We start from the raw sequence: 20,177 nt of genomic DNA, 5'->3' as shown, positions 1-20,177 counted from the left end.
ATATATATATATATATATCTTCTAGAACTGAAAGGTCATTGAGTCCAGCCCCCTGCCTTCACTTGCAGGAACAAGTACTGATTTTGCCCTAGATCTGTAAGTGGCCCTCTCAAGCATTGAACTCAAAACCCTAGATTTAGCAGGCCAATGCGCAAACCACTGAGCTATCCCACCCACCATGGTGGATGAGAGCTATCCACAGTTCAGATCAACAAAAATCATGAGTCAGACTCCACCTCAAAAATCATTAGATATCTTCCCAAATCATGATTTCATTTTAAACACTGTTATATATTTTTGTCTTCACATTTTTGAACTCCCCTTGTCCATCCCCAGTGTGCATGTGAAAAAATTAGTGTTGCCAACACACCTGAATGGACGGAGTAACATGATTCTGGCTCTGACTGCTACCTGCTGGTGGGGAACTTAAGAACAGCCATGCTGGGTCAGCCCAGCGGTCCATCTAGCCCAGTATTCTGTCTCCTAACAGTGGCCAATGTCAGGTGCTTTGAAGGGAATGAACAAAACAGGCAACCATCAAGTGATCCATCCCCTATCATCCACTCCCAGCTTCTGGCAATTAGAGGATAGGGCTACCCAGAGCATGAGGTTGCATCCTTCACCATCTTGGCTTATAGCCATTGATGGATTTATCCTCCATGAATTTATCTAGTTCTTTTTTTTTGAACCTCGTTATAGTTTTGGCCTTCACAACGTTCCCCAGCAACAGGTTAATTGTGCGTTATGTGAAGAAGTACTTCCTTTTGTTTGATTCCAGGTTTTCCCCAAACCTCACATTTCTAATTCAGTCTGTGCCCCACAATTGCCCATCCCACAACCCAGAAATTAATTATGCACCCCACAAACGCCCACATCAACTTCACCCCTCCCCCAACTCGGCAATCAATTCTGCCCACCCCTCAGCCCCACATCTGCCCTCGTCCCACACCACTGCTCCTCTTGCAGCTCTGGGGTCATCGCTCCCCTCTATTCCCCTTTTCCATGCCTGGTGCTGGAGGGATGAAGAGGTGAGGGGGGAGGAGCAGGGGGGAGACTGCTTCTTTTTTCATGGGAAAGGAGGACGAAAGAGGGGGTGGAGCCAGCCTGAGCTTGGTGGCTCTTTCTTGCTCCCTTCCTTCCTGTGAGAATAGTGTCAACTCCTGAGGGATGGGTGCAGAGTTCCACATGCAGCAGCTCTGACTGGTTGCTCTTCCCCTGGAGACGGAGTAGTGGGAAACCTTCTGGCATCACTTCATACAAATCTATATCATTTAATCTTAGTTGTTTCCCCCAGTGAGAGCTCCTGCAACAGGGCCCGAATCACCTTACTGTACATTTGGGAGAGGTGACAACATTGTAACTGCCCTGCAGGTGAGGCGGAGGGAGAGCGGGAGTTCAAAACTCAAACGGCAGGCCAAAAATCACAAGATACTCTGGGCTTTTTAAAAAGAATCTCATGCTGTTGGGGCCAATCTTGTGATTTTGAGGAGTCTGACTCACGATTCTGAATTTTGGGGGTTGGCAATATTGGGAGCTTCTACAACTTGTGCTGCTTGTATGAGTCTTTGAAACATCCATAAACTGCAATATTAACAATCCCAATCATTCAAAAACCTTGAGTCAGAGCCCAAAATATCATGTCTGAATAAAAAATAATGAATAAGAAATTCTAGATTTTTTTTTATTTAGTTTTTTCATGGTTTTCTGTTTGTTTTTTGCCTTCTGAGATTTTTAGCTTTCAGGTCACATTTTCTAGCTTTTTTCTCTGCAATCACAAGGTTGAGAAACTTAGTTTTGTTTTGTTTTTTTTTTTCAAGTAAAAGCCAAGATTCTCATGTGATTCTAGGATCCAGAGATTAAGAACAACACAAAATATTACAGAAGTTGAAAACACTGAACTGACAAATGCATTGGATCCATGTAGACTCACCAAAATCTTGTTTCTTTTTCCTAAAACAGTTGAAGCGACTGCAAGTAGGTTTCCAAAATGCCATGGTTCCATCAGTATGTGCCTGTTAAATTGAGTGCGGGATTTCTATGCCTCCTTCTCATATGGAACTTGGGTAAGTGTGAAGTGTGTCTCAAACGCCACTTTCACTGGCAATTTATTCTGAGACATGATAAAGTAATTTCCCCAGCACGTGCACTTTGATATTGCCCCGGGAACGTCCAAAATGTTTTTCCCATCCACAACTCTCAAAGCTGAAAGGACATGCCAACCTGCTTTCACTTAAGAGAGATACAAAATACAGGCTCAGGCCAGGGTGTCTGGTTCTCCACTTCCTTAGGTAGTTAAAATGCTATCACTGGCTGAAAATCTGTGGCATCACCACCTAGACAGGGTGGAGTGACAACTCCCATCTGCCCGAATGGGCCATCACTGAGACATATTGGCCCCAGTGACGGTTTTACCCCCAAGTCCATAGAGCATAATTTCAATATAAATACGTTACTCCTTAAATATTACTCATGGAGGCATCTCACAACGATTGTGAATCTTGACAAGTTATGAGCACTCTGTAGATATGTTATATATTCCTCTTTATGGATAAATAGATGTGTGTAAGATATATGTTTGGTGTAGTGCATTTTCAGGTCTGAGGACAGATGTTTGCAAAGAATGAGACCTTTTGCCTAAGAGCCTTTGTGTCACAGAGGTGTTAGAACTAATTAACATATCAGAGAGGCCAGCAGTTGATGGGACTCACAATGAACCATCATCTTGAGCCTGCCAGTGCTGCTCATGCCTGCTTGGTGTGGTGATTTGTCCCCACTAGTGGCACCTAGACCATCTCGAGATTGATGAGCCTGTAACAGTATTGGCTTAGACGAATCTGCCTTTTAGTTCATGCAGTAGAGGCTCATACACTAAGCTTCAGAGGTTCCCAGGTTTGATCCTGCCTGTCGACAGGTCATTGGTGTTACACCAGGATTAAGGTAGAGAGGTATGTTTGCCTGAGAAGTTTGCATTGATGCTGTCTGGGCCACATGATCTGCAAATAAATGAAAGACCTCATTCCCCAGCACTGTTGAGCCTACCTCTTCAACATTACCATTCTTGAGTAGTATTTGTATTATGGTTGTTTCTAGTGGCTCCAGCTGAGATCAGGGACTCACTGTACTGGGCCTGGTTTAAACACAGGATAAGAGACTGTCCCTGCCTTGAAGGCAAACAAAGGGAGTGTTGTTATTCACATTTCACAGACAGGGAACTGAGGTACAGAGAGATTAAGTGACTTGCCCAAGGTAACATAAGACAGTGCCAGGAATTGATTTCTGGAATCCCAGCTCAGCACCTTAGCTGTACGACTACCCAGAATAAGCGGTAACATATCAAATAGCAGCTTTGACTAACCAGCATGCTTGTAGTTGTCACTGTTTTCAGGGTGGCATGCCGCATCATCCTTTGCATCTTATGGGTAATGGTGATTGCAAACCTGGCACTCAATCTCTATAACACTTTGTGGCTCTCTTCTTCCTTTGATTCCTGTTAAAGGAAGTTACTCACTTGTATTAAGGGCCTGCTCCAGTACCACTGAAGTTGAAGGCTGTTATGCTATTGACTTCACTGAAAGCAGGATCAGGCCGGAGGCGGGGCAGGGTGGAGCGGGATGGAGCCGGGCAGGGGGAGCAGGGGAGAGAGAAGCTAATTTCTTAACCTTCGCATCCGACGAAGTGGGTATTCACCCACGAAAGCTCATGCTCCAATACGTCTGTTAGTCTATAAGGTGCTACAGGACTCTTTGCTGCTTTCTTAACCTTTGTTCCTTCAAAAGCAAGGTCATTTTAGGGTCAGATTCTTCCTTGTTGGTATGTACATGCTCTGCTGACATTAGAAATAATGTGTGGCTCTGAATGATGGACTAGTTCGCAGCACTGTTGTCCAACCATTTCACAGCCATCACAGAGAAACCCCTGGAGACTCCTGGTTGGTCATTTTAGTGGGAAAGTCATTTCTCAGATTCCACTTTCTTCATTTTACAGCTGCAGGCATAAAAGGAGAAAATAAGAAGGAGAAGAGCGTGCCAGTGTTGGCTACTGCAGGTAAGGCCTGGCACATGGCTTCAGAAGTTACTCTGATTGTGTGGGGTTAAGTTTGATCAGAAGTATGGTAACTAGCCCAGTGGGCACTGCTTGGTGAGTGGACTCTGTTCTGTAATTTCCACTCAGGAACTGCAGCCAGGCAAACCCTTCCACAGCCACTGTTCCCTACAGCTATGTCCCTAGAAACAACCACACCCCATTCCTGGTGCCTAACTCCCCTGAAACAGGACTCAGCAGCCATCTCCCTGTTTATCATGCAAACTGCAGATCACTCTGCTGCTGCTTCCTATGCTATCCATCTTTCCATGAGCATTCCCCTGATGTGGCTCACTCCCTCCTGCCAACTGTTGGTTCCCTCAGACACTCTCATTCTCATCGTAACATGTACCCAAACTGGAACACCACTTCTAGTGGCTGGTGCCCTCCTGATCTCAGGCTGCATTTACATTCCAGAAACCATCCTGCTAACCTCTGATGGATTCTTAGCAAGGAAGAGGAGTGGTTTGGTTTCTATAACACATTGTGTGGCTTCTATGTCTCTTCCTTGCTCCTGGTTGCACTGTAGCTTTCCTGTTCTAAATACCCAAGTTAGGTTTTTCATTTCCACTTGTCAGAGAATGTGTTTGTAACATATTGGCTCAGAGTTGGTAAGACATTGTCATAGAATCCCCCACCCCTCCAAACACTGATTTTTTTTCCCTGGCTTGGGTTTGTCATAGAATATCAAGGTTGGAAGGGACCTCAGGACGTCATCTAGTCCAATCCCTGCTCAAAGCAAGACCAGACCCCAGACAGATTTTTGCCCCAGATCCCTAAATGGCCTCCAAAGGATTGAACGCCTAATCCTAGGTTTAATAGGCCAATGGTCAAGCCACTGAGCTATCTCCTTCCTACCCCCCAATCTCATACCCTTCACCTCTGCCCTGTCCCTTGGTTTTTAATTGTCTTGTTTGAGCTAAACAAAACATTTTCTACAAAATTGTCATTTAGAAAAAAGCCCTAGCAATTTTTGATCAGAAAATCTTCTCAAATTAAAAAAATTTGACAAGGTTATTCTCCTGGGCCAATCAGGGAATCTCATTAAAATAGCTGAATCTTCATTCCAATTCTATGTAATGTGCACAGGTGGAAATTTAAGAGAGAACTTCTTCCAGATGAGTGTGGTTTATAAATGGGCACCTACTTTAATGCCACTTTAATGAAAATGTGTGTTGCCCACTAAGGGACTCCAGCATCCTAGGATTTTAGTGACTAACATGGCATCCACAGCAGAGTATCAAGGAACACTGTCAAAAGTGCCTTTTAATTAGGGAATGCATATACAGTGCCCTCTCTTCATTTTGACATAGCACTGCCCCTGTTGTTCTCACCCAATTCTAGTATCAGCCATTGCTCTCACAGTATATTTAGCTTCTCAGAGTCACCAGACATTGTTTTCTAGCCCTAATAAGCAATTTGATGTTTTCATTTTTCCACAGATGGTAGTGTCTCACTGAATCACTTTATCCAAGCCATTTAGAGGAATATATACACAGCACATTGACAGGTTCCTAACACTGTCAAATGTCTGATGTTTAGAAATGCTGCTTCTTTTTCAGAGCTGCCTGCCAAATCCATTGATCTGACTGCGATTAACCTGACTGAACTAGTGAATGGAATGTTAAATACAGCTCTCAAAGGTAACGTTGTGCTACAAAAGGATGTGAAACATTATGGACTATCAGCTCCACATAAGTTGAAATATGGAGCTAAAGGAAATAGGAGACAAAGCTGTAAAAATACAGTATGGTATATTGCTGTATTTGGACGAGTTGCTGCAACAGTGTGTGTGTGTGTGTGTAATTATTAACAAGGTGTCTTCAGAATTATCTCTTTGACCCACATTTATTGTATTGCCCTTTCGTTCCTCCCCCACTACCATCTATTTTTGTACTGGTCCCTCTAGTTTTGTTTGCTTAAAATTAAAATTGGTGATTTAAAATTATTTCTGCTAGATCACAATGAAAACAAAATTCAAATGCACCTGTCTACAGTCTTTGTATGGTGTGCTTTAGAAATAAAATCATGCCACTGTTATATCAGGCTCAATAGCTGGTCTCTGATGGGTTCTTCGTGAGGAGGAGGAGTTGTTTGGTTTCTATGGCAAACCTATGTGTGGCTTCTGTCTCTTCCTCGCTCCTAGTTGCACTGTATGTACTGCAGCTTTCCTGTTGTTTTAAATACCCTGGTTAGGTGAGTTGGGTTTTTCATTTCCACTTGTCAGAGAACGTGTTTGTAACAAGTTTGCAACAATAGCACAATATAAATAACCCATCAAAGTCATTAATAAATGTGCACATTTTTCTGCAGGTACCAAAAAATTCTTCTCTTTGCTGAGCATTACCTCTTACAGCTCGTTTGCCTTCCACAAAGTTTCAGTCGCCATTTATAACAGTGGGTACCATACCGTTTTATTCTACTCTCAAATGCATTTTCTTAGAAGGTGAATCCAGCAAGATTTCAGTTTCCACTGTCCCTCTTTGCAGTTTCTAACCTGAAAAATGTTGACCCCAGCAAGTTTCCGATGCGGTATTGCTACTGTTTAAACAACCGGACAAATGACTTAACAGGTGGGTGTAAATGCAATGTGACTGAGCGTGGGCTGGCGTTTGAGAGTGTTTAAGCCAAATAGTTTCCACTTGAGCTGCAGGTTCTCAGCCCCAGTCCTGCAACTTTCATCATAAGAGAGTTGTAGTCACATTGAAGTCAAAAGCCATGGTAAGTGGCTAGTTTGAAGCACTGGAGAGACTCAGTGAACTGAGCAGCAGAAGACTGCTCCCTGCAGGCAGCCCTGGAATGGTGCTAGCAGGCAAGATGAGTTGCCACTGGCGAAAAATACCCTGCATTTCTTCATAGGGAATGCAAGGAGAAAGGAGGGGAAGGCACCTCCGTTAGAGCCTCCCAGCAATAGCTGATATCTGTGGGTTCAATTTTATAGTACAATGCAGCTTCTCTAGCTGCTCTCAGCTCCCTGGAGACGTCCAGGGGTTCCTCCAGACCAAGCCTGTCTAAGCCCAGAGTGGGGGAAGGAGGAAAAGAGGACTCGGTTCTATATAGGGCAGTTTAGTTGCATGAGAAGTACCATTGCACAAATTCCCGCCACCTCCTATGAGCAAATTCCAGAATGTGTGTGAGGCCACTTCTTCCCCATTTTGTGCACTTGGCCATTTCCCAGCGCTGGTGACTTGGCATCCAGCTGTTTTACAGAGTCATATGGTGCTTCCGTGCCCCTTGTTCTTGAGCAAACCTGGGCATGGCTCTGGGCGAGTACAGTGTCCCAGCTGTGACATATGAAAAGGATTTCCAAAATCCCAGAAGTGGTGCCAGGGTTTTTGCTGCCCTAGGCGGCACCTCTCCTCCTCTGAGCATTCAGCAGGGGGGGGTCCTTCCACTCCGCATTCTTGGGGCACTTCGGCAGCGGGTCCCAGAGCGAGTGAATCCTGCCACCCTAGGCGACCGCCTAGGGTCACCTAGTGGAAGCGCCAACTCTACATAATCCTGGTTATTTCTTCTGCTTTGGGGGGCTAGGACCCATGTCTGCACATATGCGTGTGCAGCACCAAGCACAGAGGGATTCCTGTGCCCTACTTGGGAACTCTGGACACTACCATAATTATGATTATTTATTTATTTGTATTGTGATAGCCCGTAAGAGCACCCCTCATGAACCAGGGGCACATCATGCTAGGCACGGTACCAATATCAAACAAAACTGCTCCTATGAGTCGGCAAGCAAAGTAATAAAAGGTTTGGAAGATAAAAAGACAGAAGTTAGGGGAAAGGGAATAACACTAAGCAATTTGTCTACAAATTTAAGGCCATGGGGGCTAAGCTTACATTTGTGGCCTGTATTCCTTTCGCTTGCTGATTTCCTAAGCCAAGTTACACAAGTTCACTGTAATATAGAAGCCATGTACTGAAAAGCTGCTAAAATTGATACCACAGCACTGGCTCTAAAAGTGATTTTCTCTTCAGTGTAGAGGGCCAGTGAAGGCCTTGGCATCACGTAAGTCTTATTTTGGGAGTTTATGTAGCACCTAAGTGGGATTTCAGTGGCACATAGGCAATGCACACGTAAAAGAACTTTTCCCTGTATTCAGTATTTAACCTCTCTGTTATACGTCAGAGCATTGCTATTGATAAGCATTTGAGTCCCAGTTCTGCAAAGTTTGTACTTAAATCCATCTCTGTTCAGCAAGGCACTTAAGCCTATGCTTAACTTTAAACCCATTCTTAATTACCACTGAAATCAAAGGCAAAGCACGTGTCTAAAAGTAAAGCACATACATAAATGCTTTCCTGAACAGGGATGGACTATGGAATTGGGGCCTCGGATTGTAAACCTGCTCTGTTTTGTCTCCTAGATTTTACAGCTTTACTTGTAGATGTTATTGGAAACTCCACCAGTTACCTCACAGAAATTTTCAAATCAACCTCCATCGTCTCAGGTGTGCATTTCTTTTCATCATTGCCCTGTTCACTCCTGGAACATAGAAAGGGCATGTTATGAAAATATTTTTATTAAAACTCTGTTTCATAATGTAATGAATTATTGTCAGCATCTTTGTCACATATGACCAACAATGTAAAGGGATTAATTAAGGGCTGGATTAAGGTTCCTTTAGTATCACATTCCACAAATAGTCCTTCAAACTTCCTCCACAAGTACTCATTGACTTCAGTGGGACAGAGGAGGGCAATGTTGCTAGTGCATAGAGCGTTGAACTGAGATTCAAAAGACATGGCTTCTAGTCCCAGCTCCGCCACTGACCAGCTGGGTGATCTTAAGCACATCACTTCATCTCTGTGTGCCTCAGTTTCCCCATCTGTAGACTGGTGCTTTGATATGCCTTTATAGGCGCTGTGGCAGAGCTCTGACCTTGCTCCCATGGGTCCTGCACTTCTAGGTGGTTTATGGTAGCCTCAGTGGCTCACTGTGACCCTCCACGTAGCCCTTCTCTCTCTAGGGCCAGGGTTACAGTCTACTGAGCCCTTTTCATGATAGGCCTGCAAGGAGGTTGGTGAGAGAACTCCCACAGTCTCTGTTCAGCCTCCTGTCCTGACAGGGGCCTGACTTCCTCTCCCAGGAGACATTCCTGTAGTGGTGGGTTGGGGGGAACCCGGGCCTGCCCTCTACTCCAGGTTCCGGCCCAGGGACCCTAATGGTAGCAGTTGCTGGCAGCCAACCTTTCACTGCCAGAGTTGCTACATTTCCCTGGGCCCCCACAGCTCTCCTGCTTCTCCCTTCTTCACCCTTACATTAGGGCTCCTTTACCAATGGTCTGAGGGTGTCTTCAGTAACCAGCCCTTCAGCCACACTTCCTCGCCCCTGGCTCTTCCCTGTCTGACTGGAGTGAGCCCTTTTTATAATATCAGCAGGGCCTTAATTAGAGTCAGGTGGTAACATTAACCGATTGGCCTCACGTGACTCTTTGCAGGTTAATTAGAGTCAGGTGTTCTCATTAGCCTGGAGCAGCCCCTGCTCTGGTAAATCAGGGAACAGAAAACTATTAATCCAGGGGCCAGTATATCTGCCTTCTGCTATTCTGCTGTACCCAACTGGCCTTGTCTATCACGGTGCATTGAGATCTACTGATTATAAGCCCTGGATATTATTTATTATCATTACTACTATTAGCACTCCTGGTGTAAGGTACTATTCAACTTGAGTATATGTATCAGAATCTGGCCCAAAATGTGGGACTCATTTTTCCTGAATATTTTTAGGGGATAAATATCCCTTTGAAAATTATTTAATTTGGTTATTACCCTTAAAATCCTGTCAATTGCCCTGTATAACTCAGGGTCAGATTCTGATACCTTTCCTTACAACTGGGAGCAACTTACTCCACAAGGAATCCCATTGACTTTAGAGACTGCTCATCTGAGCTACTGCACATCAACTTGACTAAGGCCTGCATAATCAAACCATAAATAATATTACCTTAAAATTGCAGAATTTCCTAACTATATTGACATACAGATTAATAGGAAGACTTCAAATTCTGAGGTGCAGTTAACTGGTATACTTGTAAAAACAACTAACATATTATTTGCTGTTTAAAAAACTGTACACTTGGGAGTGAACCAGACTCAAGACAGGACTCTTCCAAACTAGGCTTCTCTTATACTGCAGAGTAGCTTTTAGAACTGGTTTGAAATGGGGATTTTTTTCATGGAAAATTTGGACAAAAAAGGGGGGGAAAATCATATTTGGTCTCTTTTTAGGAGGAAATTTGAATATTGAAAAATTTCATCCAGAAACCAAAATACTTCAGCTGAAAACAAAAAATTTTTCATTTGGAAATGCTGTCACAATGCCTCATGGGAGTTGTAGTTCAGATGTCTTATGTTCCCATTGTCCTGCATAAGATGGACTCCCTGGTTGGATTACATCTTCCATGAGGCACCATCACCTCTCCTCTTGGACAGCAGAGGCAATGCATCATGGGAGTCCCTGCATATCATGCATCATGGGAGATGCAGTTCACAAGGAGGGGTCTAGCCCATAAAGGAGACAGGAAACATGAGGCACCTACACTACAGTTCCTACAAGACACCACAGAGGTATAGTCAAATAAAAATATTTCACTTTTCAACTGAAATATCTTGTTTCTTTGAAGAAAATTGGAATTTTCTATGGACAGCAGACTCTTTTGTGAAAAATTTCGTTTAGTTAAAACCCGAATTTTCTGTCAAACAGGTTTGGATTGGGATTTTTCAACCAGCTCTAGGAGTCACCCCTATTAGGTGGATTTTGAGTCTATGATTTCAACTCCTTTAAAGTACACTAATAAAAAGCATTTGATCTACATTTGTTTTCCTTTCAGTGAGTCAGAGCAATGATTCAGACTGCATCTATATCTGCGTGATGGCAGGCCAAACAGGTAAATATAGAACTTATCCCTTCTGAGACTGTAACCCTTACACTTACAGCACTGATTAAATCAAGACTCTGCTGCTTTAATCCCCATTGTTATTTCTGTGCATGTGTTTTTGCAGGCAGAAATATGTCTGACATTTGGGAAATGATAGAGAAATCTCCTGTTATTAATTACACATTTTCCAGTAATATGTCTGCGCTCCTGGGTAAGTACATCCTGACAGAATAAATGAATAACAACATGTTTTCATGTTACCACTGCAATGAATGCAGAGATTTACTTCTCTGTTTATCCTACACATTAACCACAGGAAACTGTGTATGAGTTAAATGCAACACTGGCACATCACCAAATTTAGGGTCAGATCCTTCATCCATTATAGGCAAAACTTCTATTGATTTCAGTGGATGAAGTGTCTGGCCCAGGGCCGGATTTACACCTTACAAGCACCTAGGCACAGCATCTTCAGAGCCCGCTTGCCTACATGATCTTCATGTTGCATAGTTGTAGAAAGATAAGGCCTCTCTACAATGCAGGTGCCCCTAGGCTCGTGTCTATTGTGCCTAATTAGAAATCCCGCCAGGGTCTGACCTTTATGACTTAATCCAAAACTCACTGAAGTCAATGGGGGCTTGTGTACACTACCCGCCAGATCGTATCTATACTAGATGTGATAAATCGACCGCTTAACGCTCTCCTGTTGACTCCACCAGAACGAGGAGCACAAGCGGAGTCGATGGGAGAATGTCTGCTGTCGACTTACCACAGCGAAGACACCGTGGTAAGTAGATTTAAGTACGTCGACTTCAGCTACACTATCAGTGTAGCTGAAGTTGCATCTCTTAGATCGACCCTGTGCAGTAGTGTAGACAAGCCCTGGGAGTCTTCCAATTGACTTCAATGGGTTTCAATCAGGCCTTTAAGTGGGGATAGGTACTGAGCATACCCACCCATAGCCTTTTGACTTCCTTGGGGATTGTAGATGTTCAAAACCTTATAGGATTTGATTCAACAGCACTACTATGACTTTGAATTGGCTCTCAGAAAGCACAAATAATTAATAGAAAACAATAAGAAGGTCGATTAGATGTTCATCTAATGCTTTATCCTTTGAGTGTGCTCCTAAGTGCCTGGTGTAAGATTTAGGAAGTGTCTGTGGTTTGCTTACTGAGAGAAAAGAAGCCAAAGATATATATTTTTAATCTGGATACAAAAGCATAGTCATTTAGGGGAAAGGTGTTGCATTTAGCCCAGTTGGAGATATGGTGGGGAATTTGCACATCTTTGAAAGGTGGGAGATAATGGAGAGGTGAATAGTGGATGTGTGACATGCTGGTACCGTGTTTAGGGGCAGAAAAGGAGAGTCTTTTCTTTTATCCACCACATGAGTGTGGCGTGAGAAGTAAGTGTAGTCATGACCCCATGAGCTGTGTCTTCTCCAGATGTTTGGAGGGACTAAGAAGTGGATGGGAGGTGAGGGAACTAGCATTCTATCTAGCAGTGAACTTGTCAGTCACTGCAGTCCAGTCTCTTCCTACAGAGATGAATGGATGATATTTGATATCTAGTATAGTCTGTAAGGTTTGTAGGACACTTGTGTTCATTCCACAGATACACATCTGGGAAAGTAAATCTAGGTCAAATTCCCCAAAATAACAAACACTTGTATGAAAATAGGATCTCCAGAGCTGGGAACTATCAGTACCAAAACCACAGGACCTTACGACATTTGATTTAAAGGACTAACTCCATTAACTCTCAGCAATAATAAGCTCTTATCTTCTATGTGAGCTAGCCACTAGAGGGGGATAAGACACCATTGCTACAGTAACACCTGTTGTGGTAACCTAAACTGCATGGTAGATTGAGCTACACCTCAAATGTTGACCTCACACAGCCACTGGTGAATTGATCTTCTGCTCAATATGAACATCACAAATATTATAAGTGAAGTCAATGAGAATTTTACCTGTGCATGATTAAGTCCAAGAGAATTGTTTCTCCTATTTAACAAAACAGTAAAAACATATAGACGTTTTGCCCAATAGTTACTTTTCTTTCAAAGACAATGGTTGTTTCTCTTACACTAGAACTAGCGCTAAACCCGTGTATTTGATTTACATAGCCAAATGCTATCAAATTTGTTTTAGATTATGAGCATGACAGGATACAACTAACTCTAACTTTTACTAACTAAAAGATATAGACTCAATTCTTCCCAGCTTAATGACCTTACGAGAAGACCCTGACAAGATCGTGGACGAGCCCCCTGAAGACATTTGGACATTTAAAAGTATGCAAGTATCCTCAGAGCTAAATATTTAATCTCCTGGACAGACTAGTTGAAATGCGTTTATGTCTCTTATTTGGTTTGCACCACTGTGTGCTCGGTGCAGGACAAAATCTAGAGGAAAGCACAGCCTTTTCCTAAAGCACAAGGTCTGTAAACTGGAGAAACATTACATATCAGGCTAATAGTGTCTGATTGGGGATCCGAAGTTCTATGCACAAAATGGCCAAAGCTTTTTTTAAAATAATTTCATTGTTGACAGAAGAAGTGTCTTAAGGAGGGATGTGAATTAAGGAAATGTGGTTGCAGGGCACGTGAGATGGAGGAGATTGTTCAAGATGCTTCCTAAATCTCACTCATTCTCCCCATAAACCCCTCCTTCCCACCAGTCTGTCTCCTCTTTCTCTATCTAGCTATCGAAGCTACTTACACGGCCTCCATTACTGTAGTAGCTCAGTCTTCAATGTATTTATCCTCAAAATGCCTTGTGAGGAGGGAAGAGATATTTATCCCCATTTTACAAATAGGGAACGGATGCACAGAGAGGCTAAGTGACTTCCCAAGTTGACGCATGAGGTCTGTGGCAGAGGAGGGATTTGAAACACATCTGCCAGGTCCTAGGCTAGGACCCAACCAATTGGACCATCTTTTCTCACCCAACGATCTCTAAATATTCATCTTTTTCCTTCTCACAGACACTTTTTCTCTTTATCCCCAAACTCTTTCCCTTTCCATGTCCCTCAAGCCTCTCACGCCAAACTGTCACTGTCTTTCACATTCCCAGTTTCAAATCCCTCCACTCAATTTCCCCAATCCTTCTCAAATCCTAGTTTCTGCCCTCCTGCTCCCACCAAACTCATCCCTCTTCTTTTTCCCCCACATGCCCATCACACGATTCTCCCTCCTTAACCCTCACCTCTTAGCTCAGCAGTAGAGCTGCTTAGGAAACGATAGAATTGTTTCCTAGGGGAAAAAACTGAAAAATAACATTTAATTTTCCTTTTTCTTTTACAATAAACAGAAAAATTTTCAGTAAAATATTTGTTTTTGAAAACTTTATTGTTTTTTTTCCATTCAGAAAACAGAAAGAGTTGAATGAAATGAAATTGTACCATGCATCCATCTCTCCCCTGGCCTCCCTAATGAGGTTGAGTAGTTGCTATTCAACGTATACTAGGTTTTACCATATGTACTATAGACCTGACTGCTCCCCAAAGCGTTATGCTCGCCATATTCTGGATGTTTTGGCATTGGCTGTGCTGCAGTAGATGTGTACATCAATGTGCAATCAGATAACAACATCCTTCCTGTCCCTTTATGGCTTTAGCAACAAGGATGCCTTCCTGGGAACAGACTGTTGCATGGAAAGGAGACGAAATCCTCTCTACAAGATTTCCCACATGGCCAAAGACTGTTGGTTTGAAAGGATCTGGATTTCCAATGCTACAGCTGCCCTTGTGGTTACAGACAGATGCTTCAAAAGGACATGGCGCTACAAGACCACCTCCTACTCCCATGGAAAGCTATGATATTTTACCCCAAATGCAGCCATCAAGTGAGTTCAGAGAATGGTCTGCTGTGATCAGATGCCTGGGAACATAAGGGGCTCTCACTTACTCAGTAGACTATGTCCTTTGCTTATACATCTTCAGTGAGGCTTAAAGGCCAAATCCTGCTCATGTGATCACTCAGCTTGTCCTCCCTGCTGGTGTAGGGAGCGCATTGGAGCAGCAGCTGTGGAGCGACTCTTCAGGCACTCTGTAGCCTGGGGAAATGATTCTTTCTTGGCCCAACTTCCTACCCTCTGTAGAACTACTCAGGGGCTGTGTGCTGGAAGGAGAAGGTGGGCTTAACAGGATGGGGAAGGGAGAGAAAAACAGCTCCTGTTAGATCCAGCCATGGATTTTCTGTGGCCCCAAGCCACTGAAATGTTACTTCCTGAGGAAAAGCATCAAGCTTGAGCTCGCTGTCATCTTGAGAAAACAGTCCTGAAAATCAAGAAATTACATCAGCCCCCGCCTATCCCTGTTGTTTTCAGGGAGCAGTGTCCTAGGGGTGCAAAGAACAATAGAAACTCTTCTTCTGACCCTCCAGACGTTAAACACCCCAGCCTCTACCTGAAAATCTGAGCATAAGAAGGGAAGAGAAGCGACTAGGTTTATGGTACCTCAAAAGGCCAAACGAGAACTAGTGTGTGCATATAAGGGCATGCATATAAAGGCACGGCTTGCCCACCCAGAAATCAAAGCTCCCACAAACATCAGCAGCATCCAGCACATGTAACTTTTTGCTTCCATATGTGTCAAAGTTGAAAAATTTCAAGTCAGATGAGGAAAGAGCTTGGGCCATGATTTTCAAAAGTAACAAGTGATTTTTCATGGAGATGGTTTGATTTTGATTAAATTGTGGCAGAATTGGCACACACATGCCTGGTTTCCTGCCAGTTTTCCCTTCCTGCTCTTTGGCAGCCCACCCAGGGGTCTAATAGGGAACTGAGAGCCTGGAAGCAGTGGCTCCTAAGCACTGCGGCTCCCAGCCCAATAGGGGACAGAGGGTTTCCAAGGTCAGGCACTCTTAGGCAGCCCATCATGCAGGCTCCCCATGTGCCAGAGCCCCAGGGCTTCCAAGGTCCCTTGGTGGACTGCCCTGGAGCTGGGGCACTGTTCCCTTTCATAGAGACTTTCTCAACTTTGGGTTTTCATTCCAAATTGGAACAAAAACTAATTATGAAATGGAATGATCTCTCTCCATGCAGCAGTCTCAAGTTGGACATGCAAAAATCACTCAATGTTTTTGAAAATCTAGTCCAGAATTCTTTCCCATAGACATATTATGTGACTGGTATTGAATTAGCTCTGAAATTCTGTCTGGACAATTTAATATACGTTCTTTGTTTCTGCAGCGGGGACATCTTCACCAATGCTTTCCATCTCTGCTGAAAAAATGCAGAATTTACCGAAACTTGCTCCTTCTAGTGAGGAGATTTCATCATTGTAGGGGAGCTAAGTAAAATTATTGGGACTGTCCTACAGCAGCTACTTACCCAGCCAAGGTCTCCATGCTCCTGACTCTTTCTTCAGCCTTCTTCATTCCACACGAACCACTTAGCTATCAGCCCACTTTCTGTTTTTCTCATGCCCGGGCCTTCGACCACGGTGCCATGTGTGCCTGGAAAGTCCTCCCTGACATGCTCCTGGCCTTTTTGATTATGCTAGGGGGTTATTGTAAATCCTTGTCTACCCACAACTAGTTCGTGACCTGCCAAAACCTTGGGACTAACAATATGCATGTTGAACTTCACCCTTCATCATCTCCCAATATTTTATATGCCCTCTAGTTCAAGGGGGGCAGGAGTCCTGTGTCTTTATCTGCTGTTGGCATTATACAGGTAAGAAATCATAACAATTAAAATGATATTGAAACATGTTTGGTTTTGTTCCCATAGCTGAAATGTATCCCTTCTGGACACAGCCAGCTTCTCCTGAAGTAACCAAAGTATCTATCCAAATGGAGTCATGTAAGTTTATTTCTTATGTACAAGAATGAGGTTGTTTTGAGATAACCTGTAAAGAATGCTGCCTGGTACATTTATGAGAGAGGAATTAATTGATTTGTCCCTGTATGTGGGCTCATATATACACACGTATATAAACAGATGATTTGTCAAATGTGTAGTTCGATGTAGTCTACTGATCCTTTACTGGACCTGCCACATGTTTCTATTAAAATGCCAGGGCCTGGTATATTTTTTCTTTTCTTCATTTATAACAGATCTGCCTTCATTATTGTTGTCTACCCCTGTATTCAAGCCTGAAGTGTTACCAAAACTGCATACAGCTTCCAGTAAGTACCTGCTCTCTGTGCAGCAAAAAATGGAGGTACAGACTATATACACTTGCTCAGATTTTCCCATGTGAAAAGGACAGATGTGCTTTAAATATGTGATAGTATGTCATATTTTGATCTTACATATGTTTAGAATCATAGAATATCAGGGTTGGAAGGGACCTCAGGATGTCATCTAGTCCAACCCCCTGTTTGTGTGCTCCCATATATAAAAGGGGACACTTTCACTTTAGTTCCATTTGTGAGTCATGTAACTCTAATGTACAAAACATGTTACTAAAAAGACATTCACCTATGTGTTACATATGTTGGTTTTAACTTTGGGGAGAATCTGAAAACTCCCTTATCCAAAAGAAAATAGCATGCTTCAAATACTCTTACCAATAAAAGTCAATCGCTGTTGCTTTACACAAGAGAAAGAAAATCAGGAGTGTTTACCAGTCTGGCGGTCCCTAAGCCTCAGGATGATGCCAGCCTCCTTTGGTGATGTAAATATCAGCACATCAAGGATGCCCGTCAGGGGCTAGATTTTCACAAGACCTCAGCACATTAGGTGCAGATTCGGTATGTAGCTTGGGCCACAAGTATCACAATGGGTGCTGAGTACTTTTGAAAACCTGGGCCCTATTTAGATGCCTAGAAGGAGCTCTCTTGAAAAATCTGGGCCCAACTGTGGGTGTTGAACCCATGAACATCTGGTCCTGAACTCTTTTGGAAATTAGCCCCAAGTCATCTAATCCAGAGTTGACAATTGGAAGATGCAGTAGCTTCAAAGTAGACTTCGGTTAAATCTCCCTAGCAAGTCAAGTTAAAGCTTTAAACATGATTCAGGGAGCAGAAGGAAACTCCTGCTTTTAAACACAACAGCAGCCAGAAATATAGGAAATCTGACGGACATTTCTCAGTGCTTATCATAAGAAATAAATAAACTTGCTGAGGACAGCTGTATCCATTATACCATATGCTTAAGATAGGAAGAAACGCATCTAGTGTGAGTGTTGAAGTGGAAAAGTAAAAGCAACTATGGCCACATCTTGCATCCTTTTTTTAGCACACCTCCCATTGACTAAAAGTGTGATGCATGGGTATGACTCTTAGACTAGAAGCATAAATTCATAACAAACATGAAGACTTAGCCAACATCTCATTCTATTTCTATTAACCCACACTCCAAACCCCACCCTGTCTTCCCATCACGCAGCTATTTAGGCAAGGGTGTGTGGATCCACACTTTCCCCAAGTTCAGGAGTGAGACTTTAGCTGAGGTTTTGTCTGGTTCATTTTAGCACCAGCCCTAAGTTGAGAAATTCAGAGCTGAATTTGAGCTCTCTCAATGTTCAGGAGGTGATTAGATCGTGGGTTGTATTTCTGGCTCATCACAGCCTTGATTCATGGAAGAAATACAGGAGATGAAGACAAGGCCAAAGGAAATGTTATTGATAGCGTACAAAAATAATTAACGCCGCATCTTGAAGCTTCGTGCCCTGCTGCAGTTCTTGTCCCTGCTGGTTCCACATTTAGGCCTCAGTATGTATAGCACATACTCCTACTTGAGTCTCCTGGCTGCGGTGAGCCAAACGAAAGCTAAGGGAAACCAAACTCCAAAGATGGATTCCCCAGCTGCAGTCAGTCACTGGCAAAACTCAAAGGGTTATTGAGGTTTGGGCTGGAGAAGGACTCAAGCATTTAGAATAATCTTACCTTGACCCATGGGAGTGCCTCCTATGGCAGAAGAGTGAAATTTGATGGTTTGAGGGTTTTTAATCTTGATTTTCACTTCATCTTAATTCCTTCCCTGTCTGTCACCTGAATTGGAATGTGAATACCTCATTTTAAGATTGTATGTTGATTTAGGCTAAACATTTTCAGAGCCACTTACCCACTAAAGTTAATGAGAATTTGGCATCCAAGTCCTACAGGCAGCTTTGAAATGTTATTTGACTCATATTTTAAGAGCAGCCCCTGAACTCAGTTCTCTAATGATACCTGTTTTTATAATGTGACTTTCAATCTGGAGCACCCCAGAGTGCCTTTTCAAAGGACTCACTTCCGCCCCGTCTCGGGTGAAACGTGAAAGTCGTTCAACAGTGCACAGCAATGCTTCACAACAACGTAAGACCAGCTGTGAAAAAGAAAAGCAGGTGTGACTGGAACAGTGGAAGGAATTTAATTAAGTGACGTGTAAATTCCCCAGTTAAAATCTAGCCAGGACCCCAGTGGTTCATTCAGAAAGTGCCAAGGAATATTTGATGACCATGAGCATTCAAGACCTTGATTCTACTGCTCATCATACAGCAGTGCAGCATAGCACCCCAAGACTGGTGCTAGCATCACCTTTGGCTAGGCAGTAATGCAGAGAAGAGAATGTGACCTACTGAGTTATTAGACCACATACCACAGCACCAAGTTTGTCTTCTGACCAACAGCTGACCCCTCCCTATTTAGCTTGGTGCAATACCACCTGGTCCTGGCATAAGGTAGAATCACTGCAGATGTTTTGCTGGTGCTTAATAGATTTTGAATGGTTTTTTTCCCCCTCTCCCACTTGATTCACACTAATTTCCTGCCTAGTTACCATCAATTCCGGAAAGGGTGCCTCTCTTTTCATTATTCATACTCATTTAATTCTCATTCTTGTTTTTGAGAATAGCTCATAATGACTGTCATGGACCTTCTCCCAATCAGGCAACACATCTCTCAGTCTGAAGACTCTCACCACAATGCACACATCCACCTTTACTCCCCACATGTATCTCTGCTTCCCACTGCCCCCTGCCTATTTTCAGTCGGCTCACCCTACTTTGCTTCTCTCTATGCCCAGTGTGGCTGCCACCCCACTTTCTGACTCCTTACTAGTCTTTCTCCCCTTGGTCTCCAGCAGCTGAATACTCCTCGTTGTGACCTGCCTGTCATGCTGGTACTCTTTACCATGTGCTCATCCACAGATAACCCAGTCATCCCTCTCAGCTGCTGCGGATTGCTGCTCCATTCCTGAATTGTCATGGTCAAAAGTCAGGAATGATGGGCTGAGTGTACTTCCATTCTTCTCGCGCCCATGTTAATATGTGAACTGT

At 43.3% G+C, this 20,177-nt stretch overlaps 1 protein-coding gene across 1 annotated transcript in view; it reads left to right on the top strand.

Moving 5' to 3' along the window:
• Positions 1-1,987: 1,987 nt before the first annotated feature.
• HHLA1 (HHLA1 neighbor of OC90) overlaps positions 1,988-20,177 on the top strand; it is a 41,049-nt gene continuing 22,859 nt past the window's right edge. Inside the window, exons 1-13 of the mRNA XM_075061985.1 lie at positions 1,988-2,063; positions 3,985-4,044; positions 5,643-5,723; positions 6,394-6,477; positions 6,570-6,653; positions 8,448-8,531; positions 10,914-10,970; positions 11,086-11,172; positions 13,168-13,260; positions 14,585-14,812; positions 16,160-16,231; positions 16,703-16,774; positions 17,029-17,100. Coding sequence (XP_074918086.1) covers positions 1,988-2,063; positions 3,985-4,044; positions 5,643-5,723; positions 6,394-6,477; positions 6,570-6,653; positions 8,448-8,531; positions 10,914-10,970; positions 11,086-11,172; positions 13,168-13,260; positions 14,585-14,812; positions 16,160-16,231; positions 16,703-16,774; positions 17,029-17,100 — 1,150 coding nt within the window. The remainder of the gene's footprint in view (positions 2,064-3,984; positions 4,045-5,642; positions 5,724-6,393; positions 6,478-6,569; positions 6,654-8,447; positions 8,532-10,913; positions 10,971-11,085; positions 11,173-13,167; positions 13,261-14,584; positions 14,813-16,159; positions 16,232-16,702; positions 16,775-17,028; positions 17,101-20,177) is intronic.

The sequence above is a fragment of the Chelonoidis abingdonii genome, chromosome 2, assembly GCF_003597395.2.
Source record: "Chelonoidis abingdonii isolate Lonesome George chromosome 2, CheloAbing_2.0, whole genome shotgun sequence".
Lineage (NCBI taxonomy): Eukaryota > Metazoa > Chordata > Testudines > Testudinidae > Chelonoidis > Chelonoidis abingdonii.
The sequence above is the reverse complement of the archived record's forward strand: the minus strand, read 5'-3'. Positions and strand labels throughout refer to the sequence as shown.